Source organism: Arachis duranensis, chromosome 3, assembly GCF_000817695.3.
Source record: "Arachis duranensis cultivar V14167 chromosome 3, aradu.V14167.gnm2.J7QH, whole genome shotgun sequence".
Lineage (NCBI taxonomy): Eukaryota > Viridiplantae > Streptophyta > Magnoliopsida > Fabales > Fabaceae > Arachis > Arachis duranensis.
The window spans coordinates 127,029,907-127,044,615 of NC_029774.3; the positions used below are offsets into that span (position 1 = coordinate 127,029,907).

A 14,709-nucleotide genomic window follows, 5' to 3' on the forward strand; every position below is an offset into this window, starting at 1 on the left:
CCTATGTCATGCCTGTCAAGCTCGATCTCTCTCTCTCTCTCAAGCTCTCCCTGAGCAAACCTAGTGACCGCCGATCCCAATCAACACCAACGGTGATGATGGAAGCTCGTCAGTGCATAAACAACTTCTCCTCTCTCTGTTTGTTGTGTTTTCTCTCTCTCTATCTCGTTTCTCTCTTTCTCTTTTCCATCTATTTCCTCGGCAACTCACCTAACTCACAGTGGCTATCATGGCGACGAGAAGGTGGTGGTCCTAACGATGGTAGAGCAACAGCTCCAGATGGATATCTTCCATGCTTGTGTTTGATCTAAGAAGATGAACTCTAATTTGATTTTGCAAAAAGGTAAACTTAGAATTAATAATTTGAAATGAAATTATTTTAGACAAAAATTATTATTTAAATTTTAGTCTCCGTTTTCAAAATTTTCAGTCCCTGTGTCTTTATTTTTCAGAAACGGCTCTGTTTGGTTGATGTATATGATGAGACATAGACACAAAGACATAAACATTAAAAACATGGACATAAAATATTTGTGTCTATGTATTGTGTTTGGTAAAAATAAAGAACAAGACATACATATTTTAAAAAGACTAAATTACTCTTCATTCTACCATAAATTTTTACTATTTTTACTGTACATCTATTATCCCAAACACTACATGTCATCACCATTGAATTTTTATTTCTTTTAATATTTTTTATTTCTTCTAATATCATCTTAACTTATCATTCAAATATTAAATATATATATATTTGAAAAAAATAAAAAAACTAAAGCACAGAATTTATCAAAGATTAATCAAAATTTAAATAAATAAAAAATTAAATGTACAATTTTTTTTTAAAGAAAATAGAAAGATAAATTTAGTTATAAAATCTAAAAGAGGAAGAGAAAAAAAATTGGGGAGATAAGAGAACAAATTTTAAAATTTCAATAAGGGTAAAAGAGTAAAAAATTAGTGTCTCACAAATTGTGTCTTAGTGTCTCACCAAATTGGAGGTACACAAATTTAATGTCTTCGTGTCCATCCGTGTCTTCCCATGTCCTTCGAAAATCTGTGTCTCACCAAACCAAACAGCAGACATGTGTTACTGTATATCACTGTGTCTAACTGTCTATGTCTCAATGTCTATGTCTCTCAAACCAAACACTGCCTGAAGGAACTGAAATTTTGAATTTTGGAACTGAACTGAATCTCAATTATCCAATACCTCAAAACAAACGCTACCTTAGTGTTTTTTAACAACTAATCACAAGTGTTAGATGTTTTGGGCTTTCTTTTATTTTGGGGGGACTCATCCTATTTTCTAATTGCCAAAACCCTATGAAAAAAAACAATCTACCTACCTTGTTATTTGCCATTGTAACACTCGTCACACCTGAGGATGAGAAACATTTTACAATTTCACTTTTATCAAAATTCACGAAGCAAGGGATGATTGCACTCCCATAATGTGTAAGCATGTTACTTCTTTAGAAAGTACATTCCATCCCTAAGCTCTAATTTCTCCTCAGAGACTAGACCTGATAAAAAGCTTTGTAACTGTTGGAGTGACTTGTCATATGGGGGATCAGCAATACAAAACATCTGCAGTAAAAAAATCATATAATTAATCTAAGTAATAAAGCTATCAAAGTCCAAATAATGATATAGACATTAAAGCACTTTTTTTTTTACCTTGAGTGTATTGTGAATTCGATCTAGTGCCATGCTACCAAAGTTTGTGAGCATGCCCATGATAAATTTCTGCCATGAAAATACACTGGTTAGATTTCCCACTTGGATGCATTGCCAATCTATTTCTGTTTTTCTTGTCATCAACTATTGATTGATGATTTTTGTATTGACTAATCATTTATACCATTCAAAGAATAAGAATCAGTTCTACTTCACATACCTCATATACAGTCATCTCCTTAAGAAGTTGATTCTCCACAGAGGAGACGGATCTTTCTTCTTCCTCATCGCCCCCTAGAAGTTCCTGGATACCACTACTACCAGCTCCATTCTTACTTGTCTCAGCCATGCTTTCCATAATGGTGTATACATGATCAGAGGTATCTACCCCAGCCGACTCTGAAATGATCCCCTGGCACAAAACGAGAAAGCCATTAGCTGTTAGTTTCATCTTCACTTCTACAACTAAAATTTATGGATTAAAATGAAATGATTTTTAATTCATCTTCTAGGGTTTAAGTCATGCATAAACGAAGGAAGGATCATACATAAATAAGCATCAGCTTCATCATATAACAAAAACATGAAAAAGTGATCAGAAGTTAAACAACAAATGAAGAGGAAGACAATCCTAAATTAATCCATATGCAAAATAAGTGTTTACTATTACCAGGACAAAAAAATAAGTAACGTAAATTAGCAGCATATGTAGCCTGTATTGGACCTACCTTGCTTATCCAAAAATGTATTCTCCTACTCAATGCATCCACTGGGATTCCAATAGCAGCCGCAAGGTTTTTAGAAGTCCAACTGAAAATAGAAAATTTAGTATTATTGCACATCCAAAACAGAACACTAGAGTCATGCATAAATGGTTGGCATACCTCTTTTGATCTTGAAATTGCATAATGATTGATGCATGTACAGGGGCCACTGTGAACTGCATTATCCTATCATCAAACTGCAACTCCAACTAAACCATAGGATACATAGTCAGGAGAAAGTATACAAGTAAAAGGTCCAAAAACGTGCACTAAATATCTGAAGCAAGAAAAAGCAAAAAAAAAATATACAGAGAAACTGACCTTGACAGTCCCAAGACTTTTTTTCCACTGTAGCTTACGAGGGGTTTTTGTTTCATGAAATCTCGTTGCATACTCAGTAAGGAGCTGGTCGACAGATTCTGGCAGGTTAACTGGCTCATCCTGGAATTCTCTTCAAAGTTAATAATAGAAAGTTGACGCTTTTTGTTGGACCACAACGAAATTCTTTAAAGATGTGTTAAAGGGCTACTAAATTATTATGTTATGCTTGGTTTTATGTATGCTTCTAATTGGATTTACTCAATAAAACTGATCAGAAAAAAATGTTAATACATGTACTAGTTTGAAATTTGAAGAAACTCTCCGCAATTTTACATGAAATAACAGTGGAACAGAACAACAATGAACTTTGATCCCCTTTTTCCCCAAAAAGAAAAAACTTTGAAATTGTTAAATTTAATCTGCTCAAAAGGACCCAATGCAAATCTATGAGCAGACTTGATGTACTTTCATTATTCTTCTGGAAAGAAATCTTGACATTTTGGCACCGCATCAACATTTTGCATGTGTGAAGGTGGATAGTATCTTTTAGAAATATACTTTCAGCACAAGCACGACCATGACAACAACGAAATATATGAGAAATATCAGTATAAAGATGGGTATAGGAAAGGAAAAGTTCGCTCAAATTTAAAGTTATATTTACTTAAGATGAATAAGAATAAAAAGAGCAAGGGGGCTGATCATCACCTTTCTGATTTCTTATTAAACAACGAGTACTAGAAAGTGAGTAAAAAGGATGCCGCTAGATGGTTAACAGAATAACAGACATACAATATATACTGACAATTTTTTCCATGAATATAATATAAATAAAATACTCTTTCATATTTATCTAATAATCGAATAAAAGATTGTTTATGCACCTGTATTGGAGGCCAAAAATTAGAAGATATGATAGTGGCAGAAATCGTATCCATGGATATTGCATTTTCTCCACCTGAGAGGACATCACCAAACTTCCATCAAAAGGATTTTAACACAAATAGCAGTTAACATTGTCAGAAACAAGATTGGATATGAGAATTTACTTGTCTGAGATGGTTGACTTATGGTAGCTTTGATGTTTGTATTAGTTCTCTTTGAGCCAAGTAAATCATTGAGCATAATCTCACATTTTTGTAGGCTGCTCTCTCCAAAGTGTATCTGCAGAAGCAATCCATTAAATAAATGTTTATAATGAAATACTAAAACCAAGAATGAAAATACACAAAACAATTATAAAAAATCAATTCCCCAGCCAGTCAAATAGCCATCCTGACTTTATGCTTAAATAAGTACCTTGAGGAGTTCTAAAGTCCGAATCTCTGAGTCAATATCATAATCAGATTTATTTAGAAGTTTCTCAGCAAGCATAGTTCGATATTCATGAACTAATTGATCTTTTGAACCAATAATGCCAACAATCATTCCAAGTATGTCAACTTTCCTTTGGTTTCTGCTTCCTTTTAGTGGATCTGCTTCCACAGGGTCAGGCTGCCAGCTGTTGAAAATGATAATAAAAAGAAACATCAAATCTATTAAGATGGCAACAGAAAAGATATACTATTATTATTATATATATGCATCAGCAAGAATGATGAAAAGAAGAAATTTTCGCCTTCTATAACATAAGCATACCGTGCAGCATTAATCCATGCTTGCCTATCATCAGTGTTAAAATCATCGTCAATACCAACATCCTCTTGAATTTCTTCATCTCTGTTCAGCTCTTCAAGAAGGCTATCTCCAGGATTTCCAGATGCACTAGAATTCCCACCAGTCCCATCTGTCAACATGGTCACTATGCATTTTATGGTATCTCTCCTTCCTCTTAAATAATCCCTTATTGGTTCACCAACAGCCTCAAGGAAAACACCTGCAGGGTCTATTGTCCTCAGGGCTTTAATGGTTGAAACATATTGGTGCAATATATCATTGGTTGATGCGCCTGCAGTGAGCAAGCGATAACGAAGTGAAGAAATAAATGAGTCGACCAGCTTTGAATGTTGTCCCGTGTATTCAAGACACAATTTTAAGTCTTCAATTGCAGGAGAGCTTCAAATATCAGCAGAGAGAAGGGAAAATAAGTGCTCAAAAGACTTTACACAAACAATGAGAGCTATGATCTAGCAATGAGTTAATAAAAAATTGTCATGACAGGTCACAATATGCATTTTGCACTAGTGCTTATCATTGAAGTTTAAAATTAATTCAAAAACAGCATCAAAGCATGGAACTAACTGAAGCAAGAGTTTACAATTCAAAATCAAGTTTCAACTTTCATTTCACGCAGCCAGCCACAACCATACATTTCAGGATAATGACAACCTCTTCTTTCAGTCAACAAAACTCTGGTGTTGACCTTGTGATTCAATTTAATGACATTACAGGATAGCTAATTTAGAAAACAAAACCCAGAAGGAAAGCAGATAATTATAATTAACAAACTACCTCTCAGGATAATCAACGATAATCTCAAATAATTTGGAAATTCTTAAATCTTGCAGTGTTTCATAAGCAAAATATTCCAGCCGCAGCTTCCATCTAACAAGCCCTTCAGAAGGAGAATCGATTCCAGGACAGAATGACGATGGTTGCGATGCTAAAGGTGATTTGAGACCTGAAGAAGAACTCTCATAACTAACAGAATCTCCAAGATAGACAAGAAGGGCATGCAGAAACTTGAGAGGTACAGCCTGAATGTCTCCAAGAAAACATCATGTGTTAGCATTGTTAAAGCATTTGATTTTCTACACAGGTCTGCATGCACAAATAATATATTTTAGATAGAATCCACAGTGGCAGAAAAAGTATTTTCATTAACAACATTGGAACTAGTGACTCAAGATACTTTTGCCACAACACTTAGTATTTACTTTGTACAATCACTATAATGTGATACAACAGGAAACCTAGGTCCAGGCATTTGGTTTCTTGGAAAACATATAATTCGCCAAATAAACAATTTATAAAAAGTCTTATTTAATTGAATCCATGTAAACTGAATGGCAAGAAGTACCAGAACATGAGTCAAGGTTATTACCAGAATCTGAGCCAAATTCACATCTTCCAATATGACTCAAAATCATCATTCAATATGGTTTTTTAAAAATAAGTTGAAATTTGAACATAATTAGTAATAGCATAAGAACAAGTTCCTACTGTCAGTTTGCAACAAAATGGTTAATTTGTGAAGTAATGGACCGACATTAAAGAATACTTAATGTGGTATGTTCCTGATATACTGGATCTTGTAATACATGTCACCTTGATCCTTCTTTGCAAACAGATAGATAAGCACTACAAACCTGTATCCAGCTTTGAATAGACTGTAGAACAGAACTCCTAAAATCATCACCAGCTAAATCATATACTTTTGCCTGCCGTCCAAACGAATGAAAACAAATTCAGCAAAATGGTGAAAGCAAAGCTGCAAGCAAAATTAAGGATTTCAAGAACATTCTCACCTTTAGAAGTAAAAATATAGCAGAGGCATAAGCATCTTCTGCCATAGAAGTAAATCCAAGACTTCTTAGATGAAGAACAACTTTTCCAATGCTATTCACAAGTTTATTGTTTTCTGAGTACCTGCTGTCATTATAGCATTCATCAACATCCATTTCGCCAACCTTGTTGCATATTTTTCCTTTTTCGTCTAAATCCATGCCATCCTTGCTTTGAGATTCATGATCTTGCAACTCCTCATCCATCCTTGTACTTAACTCCTCCAATGTTCTTTTAAAATACCAATGCAGTATAACTAAACGTAGCAAAAAGTAAAAATGTGTGGCCAAGACAAATAAAAGAAATGATAATAAGCTTATCTAGGAACATAGCAAAGTCAAGGTACAAGCTATGTCTAATATGTAATATTTTCATACATGCAACTACACTGTTTTATTAATGTAAAAGAGACCACGAGCTGAAAGCCTGAAAATATTGCACTTGGAACTAATCTATAGTACTTGTATAGCGGAGATAAAGACAGTACATTTTCATGGCAAAATTTAGCAGATGGTGAAAATGAAGAGACTATTTGTAAATATTCCATAAAGTAGAAACAAAGAAATCAAGTAGTGATTGATAATAACAAAAGGCAAGATCCATTGTTCACCTATAGTATGAAATGGCGTGTCATCATTTAATATCAACATAATAATAAACAGGTTACACACCACGGAAATTCCTAGGAAGCGTAGCCGTAAGTACAGAGGAGACAATCCATTGATATTTAGTGGTAAGGTGATTCCTCTCTGCATCAAGATCACGAGTGTCCCTGGACACCTGCTTCTTGTATGATTGGAAAGCATGGACCAACATTAACAAGCACTTCTCCTGATACCCTTTCTCCAAATAGATTTCTTCCAAAGCACTATGCAACACACTCAGAATCTCGTCCTCGTCAATCTGTTTAAAATTGTTTCTAGCATCAACACTAGCAACTAAGTATAATCCACTTAACAATTACCCGTTTTTCTTTTCCCTTTTTTCCCAAGGACAAACAATGATACTAGTACCTAAGGTAAGTTGTCAAACATCTGTTTCTTACTTACCACACTCAATAAAATGTCACATATTTATGATACATATATAAACAAATAACAAGCATTACACAGCAATACCCAAATCAATCCCGATAATAATAATAATAAAAAAAATTGCCATTTTAGCAATACTCACCTCAAGATCATCATTCTTGTTCAAACCCGTAACATTACTGTAAGGCTCAAAATGGCGCCAAAACCTCGACGCCCCATTTCTCTCAAACGTTTCCTACGACCAGAAACAAAATAAAATAAAAATTTTGAAAAAACAAAAAGAAGCGAACTTTCCAGCATTACTAGCAAAATAAATAGATAAGTGGTAGTGAGGTACCTCCAAAACGCGAAGAAAGTGGTCTCGGACGAGGGAATCGAGGCCATGTTTGCAGAGGGAGTGAACATGGGCAACGAAGTCGCGGCGGGCGGATAGGTCGTCCACGGCGGCGAGGAGGGTTTGGGTGGCGGCACAGAAACCATTGTAGGAGCGGAGGATTTCGCATATGGAATCGTTGGAGAGGGAATCGAGAATCCCTAAGTTGCAGAAAGAGGAGGTAGTGGATTGGTCCATGAGGATCGAATTGTAATTGTGTTTTTGTGTTTTGTCTTTGAAACTTCTAAAGTTTGAATCTTTGGTTGCTGCTACTGTGTTTATTTCAGTGTTTCCCTCTTCTTCTTTTTTTCAGTCCTTGAAGCAGTGTTACGAGAATCGCTGCCTGGTTTCATCTCGTTAACCGTAAATCAGTCACTGGATCGATTTATTTTAAAACAAAAATTAGTTAACCAATTAAATTAGTGTAGTTTTTTAATGATTAATTTGTCTTAAAAAAATAATTTTTTAAAATAATATTTTTTATATGAATATATTATTTTATTATATCTAATTTGATTTTAATTGAATCTTCTAACTTTTAATTCTACCAATTTAATAAGTATTAGGTTTTTAGGACCTCACTTAGAACTTGAAAGAGTTACTTTTTAATTTGAATATGGAGGTTGAAATGGAGTAAAATGGAGTTATGGGGAGTAAGAGTGCTTAATAGTTAACACGAGTGTGGTATTAGTAACGAAGAAATTAGATCGTCTGTATTGATAGTAAATAATCGGACAGTCCAATTTAAGTTGCACAAATCGGATCGTCCGATTTGTGTCCCCACCACATGTCACGTATATAGCTAACTGAGATGGTGATCCCCCTTTAAGCCAACAAAACCCCACTTGAATTCTCACTCCTCCTTGTGTCCCTTTCCTCACTTTGTTTTCCATCCATCCAGCAACCATTTTTCTCCATTTTACCACCTTCTTCAACATTTAGAAAAAAAATCAATTACAATGTCAAAAAAGTAAAAACATAAAGATATGTTGATCGTCCTGAATTTTATATTATCAAGAGTAAAGGACATTTTCGTCCTTGACCTTTTTTTTCGCGGACATTTTCGTCCTCAAGGAATGGAAAATACATTTAAGTCCCTCACCCCCGAAAAACGTGGACATTTCAATCCTTCCGTCGAATTCAGGCGTTTGGACGGGACGGAAAAGTCTGACCTGGCAGAGGTGGCGCTGACCTGCCCGTTACGGAGGCCACGTGGCAGGGAGCATTTCGAAACAGGACATATAAGTCCTTGGAGACAAAAACGATGCCGTTTTTGTAACCTCCCCCAATTTTTCAAATTTCTCTGCCATTTTCTTCTTCCTTCGTCCTTTTTCCCTTCCATTTTTCTTCCTCGGCCCCTGCCTCCATCACCGCCGCACAGCGCGCCTCCGTCAGCCACCATCAACGTCGGCGACCTCCTCTTTCCTCTCTTTTGACAACCACTTGTTGATGTCCAAATACTTGATCTGTTGACAACTACTTGCAAGGCTTATCAATCCATAGTTAGTAATATTTGTGCACCCTTGCAATCCCAGTTTTTTCAGATTATGACAGTTTTTGGAGAGAGCTTCCAATATACCATCCATAACAAATCTGCAACCGGCGAGATGCAATACCCGTAAGTCGCTACAGCTTTTAGCGACAGCAGATAGTCCCTTGTCAGTCAGCTTTCTGCAGTAGGATACATCCAATGACTGCAACAAGGAAAGACCTTCGCCAATGGCTTTCATTCCAACATCTGAAATTCCTCTATACATTAAACCAAACAAAAACATTCCATGTCAATCTTATTGAAATTTTCACTCCCCATCAAAAGAAAAGCAACATCCCAAAGGTGGTAGATAACCTAATCATCACTCAAATTGACTATCATGACAACAGCACTCAAAATTGTTCATTTTCAAATTGCATAATAGAAACAACAACATAACTCAGAAGCACAATCATTCCAAGTGATGAGTTCAAAACTACTTCATATAACCAGTTTCAAAAGCAAAAATCAAGAAAAAGCAACAGCAGTAAACAAATCCAGCATCTTAGGGGGGAACTGAAATTTAAAGCTTAATATTTGAAAAAAGAAAACGTGAAGAAAAAATTGGCGATGACATCGAGGTCGGAATCGGTGACGCCGGGATAGAACGACCGCGAAACGGACTGGGCAAGCTCCAATTCGAGCAAGCACGTGAACCTATCAGCCATTCTGCGAAGCATGTGTGGACCTGCACGTGCCGCAAGCTTCTTCCTTTCGGTGCTCTGCAATCGGAGCCACCTCTTACACATCAACCCGAAGATCTCCTTGTCCTTCTCGCTCTCCAGCTTCGCCAGGATCAAACGAAGCTCGTCGTCAGTGAGAGTGTCATTTATGCAGAGGTTCGAGGCTCCCGATCCGGCACCGTTCATTGTTAGTTGGTGCGGAGGAAAACCTTAACCCCTCGAGATTTGAGACTAATTTTTGCAGAGAGGCGGCGGCGCGGCAGCAGTGGGTCGTCGAGAAGGTTGTCGCGGACGAACGGTGGGTGGAAGGAGGGTGAGAAGATAGAGAGACTAATGGGAGTAAGGGAGTGAGAAAGGGAAGAAGACGCGAAAAGAGAGGAAGGAGGAGCTCGCCGGCGTTGATGGCGACTGACGGAGGCAGGGGCCAAGGAAGAATAATGGAAGGGAAAAAGGACGAAGGAAGAAGAAAAGGCAGAGAAATTCGAAACAGGATTGGGGGAGGTTACAAAAACGACGTCGTTTTCGTCTCCAGAGATTTATATGTCCTGTTACGAAATGCTCCATGCCACCTGGTCTCCGTTACGGCCACTTCTGCCAGCTCATCCTTTTCCGTTCAGTGCAAACGGTTGAATTCAATGGAAGGACATAAATGTCCACGTTTTTCAGGGATTAGAGACTTGAATGTATTTTCCATTCCTTGAGAACGAAAATGTCCGCGAAAAAAAAGGTCAAGGACAAAAATGTCCTTTACTCTACTATTAATTATCTCTGCCATTCTGATTATGTAAGTTTGTTTTTAAATTTTTTTATATATCTAAAATATTATAAATAATGTTAAGAATGAAGATTGTTAATGATAGTTAGTGTAATAGTTTAAAATATATATTTAAATTTAGTTAGTGAATATGTTAGCTATTGAATCTGTTTAGATTAGACTAATATAATAGATTAGTAAAAAATATATGTTTAAAAATATTTGTTATAATTTAGGAAATTATAATTAATTATTATTATTAGATTTAGTTATTAATAGATTAGACTAATATATATTTAGATTTAATTATTAATAGATTAGACTAATATATATATTTAGGTTTAGTTAGTGAATATTTTAATCGATAATAATATTTAAATTAGACTAATATGATTGATTAGTTAAAAATATATGTTTATAATTTTTGTAATAATTTTTGGAATTATATGTCTAGAGTTATGTTAATTATTGTTTGTAATAATTTTGGAAATTATGGTTAATAGTTAGGTTTTATAAAATATAATATATTATATTTTACCGGTAATAATAATTTATTTATTGTTAGATATTTAAATTGTTTTAAATATATTGTTGTAGTTGAGGTTTTAATAAATAAAATATGATTAGTTAAGTTAAATAAGAGTTGGATTTATTTAGTTATTAGTTATTATTAATAGTTAGTTAGTAATTAGATTATTTGTGATGATATAAGAATTATTATTATTATCCGTTAAACTATGAATATATAAATAAATAATTATGTAAGAAACAATTGAATGAAAATTCAGGAAATCTATTAATATTTAGTTGTATTTATATGCATGCTATTAGTTACTAAATAAGCATTAGTCTAATAAATTAGTTACTATTTTTAGGGAATTGTTAATTTTTAGTAGTGAATTAGTAATTATTATTAATTTATTAATAGTTTGTTATGTTTTTCTAAAGTTTATAGAATTTGACATGTAACTACCTACTGTCTTTGGATCGGTAAAATCATGCTGTAGAGGAGCATTTACGGTTAACTAATTTTTATTATGTCTCCCAGATTAGAATAGTTCAATGCCAGAAAATTATTAGTAAATGCTCTAATCGAGAGGTGGCACCCAAACACATACATGTTCCACCTTCTGGTTGGTGAGTGTGCTGTGACACTGAAAAATGTGGTTTTGATTCACGAAGCCTTAGAGTGGGAGTGTTTGCACCAGTTTGGGATTGCACCAAGAAAGTCAGACTGTAGATAAAACTGCATAAAATTGACGTGACTTCAGAATTTGAAAGAATATTTACAGTGCATTGACGAAGACAGTATTAAGAGGTACGTGAAGTGCCACATTATGTTGTTATTTGGTATGATCTTGTTTGGAAACCTGCATCAATATATTCAGAAAACTCTGGAGCATGACCTCCAAATCCAAAACTCGCATGAAAGATGACTCTTCAAACGGAATTTCATTTGCCACCATAGTGCTGTCACCTTGCTCTTCGTCTCCGTCTAGACAAAAAACTTCGTAATTGCTCTCAAATTCTTCTTCACTGTCATTATTGTAATCTCCCCGTTCAATATTTTGGTCGGCTTCAGATTGTTCAAATTCAATATACAACTCAATGAACGACATCTGAGCGCGACTTTCAATATGCCTTGAAAACATATCTTGCATGCTCGCTTTATCAGTTATACATTTGGTTTGAAATTGAACGAATCTACCAAATACCGGTATAGGATATCTGTATAAAATACATGATAATTTCCTTGACATTTCCGAATCTATCCTCTCACAAATTACACATTTTAGTTCTTCGAATGAGATTGTGAATGGATTAACATCTAACGGATTTTCACAAACAAATCTCACTCCTTCAGATGTTTGTAACAAAATCTTACGAAAAAAATATATTTTCAATATGACTCTATCATCCATGTTTCTCACTCACATGAATATAAATTTTATTGTCAATTTTTTTGCATTCAAAGAAAATAATGGAGATACAAGTGTGTGGAAGAGCTCAGGAAAAAAGAAGAAGAGCACAAAGGAGAAGATGAGATTTGGAATCTCGTAACACACACAGATATATATATATACATATAAACATCACAAATCGTACCCATCGATTTCTGTTTGTTTGTTGAAATCATATATATTATAATCAAATCAGATAGTTCGATTTTATTTTTTCAAATAAAAAAAATTTAAACCCTACTGAAATCGGACGGTTCGATTTTCATTGCCAAATTTCAAAATTTTTCCTCCACACAAATTGGACCTTCTGATTTGTGACCCTGATTTTAGTAACAAATAAATTAGACGGTTTGATTTTTTCATGCCAATGTTCAGACAAAGTTGTCCCACACTCTTGTATAACACCCCACAGCTCCATAACCGGGCACAACATACACCCAGTTTCAATATAAAAAAAATGAGCCTGGAAGAATCCTCCTCGTTTTCAAATTTTCAAAAACTTCATTGAAAAAAACTTTGTTTTTTATTAATGGATAATAAAGTATAGATACAATACTTTTTGAGTACTTTCATGTATATTACTAGGAAAGAAAGTTATGTATTCTAATTTATTAGGATCGTAAATTATGCATTTTAAGATAGAAAATATTTGATATAGTTTTATATCAAAAGATGTATATATATGTGTTCATGACTAATAGAAAAGCAGGTTGAAACAACTTATTTTCTAAATGGTATCAGAGCGACTCTAATATCAACAAACACGAAAAGAACCTAGACTGCATAATCATGGCAGTAAAACTAGAAAAGAACTCTGCAAATGAATTAGAGACTTCAGAAAAATAAACTAAGAAAACTTACTCGCCATATGACCTCAATGCGAGTGACAACCCAGGAAATGTAATCATGCAATTGCAGCTGCGTGGAGAAAATTATGAGGAATGGGCTAGAGCGGTGAAAATATCGCTTCGAGCTCGGAGAAAATGGGAATTCATCAATGGAACTCTCACGGAACCAGAAAAAGATGCACCTGATCTTGAGGATTGGTGGACAGTCCAATCCATAATTGTATCCTGGATCTTGAACACGATCGAATCAAGCCTACAGTCAACCATTGCGTATGTTGAGAACCCGCGGATAATGTGGGAAGATATCAAAAGAATGGTTTTCAACTGTGAACGGATCATGAATACAACAACTAAAATCAGATTTGACGAGATGCAAGTAGGAAGGGATGGCCATGACGGTGTACTATGAAAAATTGAAAATACTGTGGGATGAATTAGCACAGTGCGAGCAAATTTTCAAATGCACATGTGGTGGATATAAATGTGGGATTGGCTCTCAACTTGAAAAGCAAAGGGAAGAAGAGAGGGTCCACCATTTTCTGATGGGCCTAGATTATGCGAATTACAGAACGAGGAATGCTAGGGGGCCAGCAATATTGGTGTTTTGTAACCATCAATTGGCCATCAATAGTGTTTTTAATGGTGTGAGATTACATCTAATGGTGGGAGATCACTCACTTTTATTTTGATGGTTAAGTGCTGGCCAAAAAATACAAAAGTTGGTAGTCCCCTAAACTTTTCCTTACAGAACATTGCGGTCAAATATCCTGGTAACAAATCCTTTGCCAATACTGAATCGTGTATACAATGCTAGTCCAAGAGAAGAAAGTGAGAACAATGGCTAAGGTGTCGGAAGAGAGAGGGTTGGTTGTAGGACTCGCAATGCAGGCAAGGAACAGGATGAAAAGACGAGGAGATAATAGCCAAAAATTAACAATATGCTCTAACTGTGGCAAAAGTGGGCATAATGTTAAAGGATGCTTTCAGATTGTGGGATATTCAGAATGGTGGGGCGATCAACCGAGGAATGAAGGAAGAGACGGTGACAATGGTTACAGACGACAAGGCACACGTATTGGAGGAATTCCAGCATGTGCAAATGTGGCATACACTTATGGAAGTGGCAGCCATGGTATCAACACAGAAGAGAAGAGACGTGAGATATCAGGACTGACCAATGAGCGATGGAACGTATTAGTAGATATGATCAACAAACAAAAACCAAATGAATATGAGAAAATGACTGGTAAGAGAAT

At 35.2% G+C, this 14,709-nt stretch overlaps 2 protein-coding genes across 2 annotated transcripts; both read right to left on the reverse strand.

Annotated features, from left to right (window-relative positions):
• Nucleotides 1-1,386: 1,386 nt before the first annotated feature.
• Nucleotides 1,387-8,024, reverse strand: LOC107481202 (anaphase-promoting complex subunit 2). Its single transcript, XM_016101422.3, has 16 exons — nt 7,641-8,024; nt 7,446-7,538; nt 6,941-7,172; nt 6,233-6,525; nt 6,074-6,145; nt 5,217-5,461; nt 4,404-4,820; nt 4,065-4,266; nt 3,815-3,929; nt 3,650-3,723; nt 2,766-2,885; nt 2,565-2,653; nt 2,409-2,490; nt 1,901-2,092; nt 1,681-1,749; nt 1,387-1,590 (listed from the first exon to the last, which is right to left on the reverse strand). The coding sequence occupies exons 1-16, from the start codon at nt 7,872-7,874 to the stop codon at nt 1,468-1,470; spliced, it is 2,652 nt and encodes an 883-aa protein (XP_015956908.1). The 5' UTR covers nt 7,875-8,024; the 3' UTR covers nt 1,387-1,467.
• A 1,043-nt stretch (nt 8,025-9,067) lies between these two features.
• Nucleotides 9,068-10,076, reverse strand: LOC127745601 (uncharacterized). The gene is made up of 2 exons (XM_052258532.1): nt 9,765-10,076; nt 9,068-9,457 (listed from the first exon to the last, which is right to left on the reverse strand). The coding sequence occupies exons 1-2, from the start codon at nt 10,074-10,076 to the stop codon at nt 9,068-9,070; spliced, it is 702 nt and encodes a 233-aa protein (XP_052114492.1).
• Between the last annotated feature and the right edge of the window lie 4,633 nt (nt 10,077-14,709).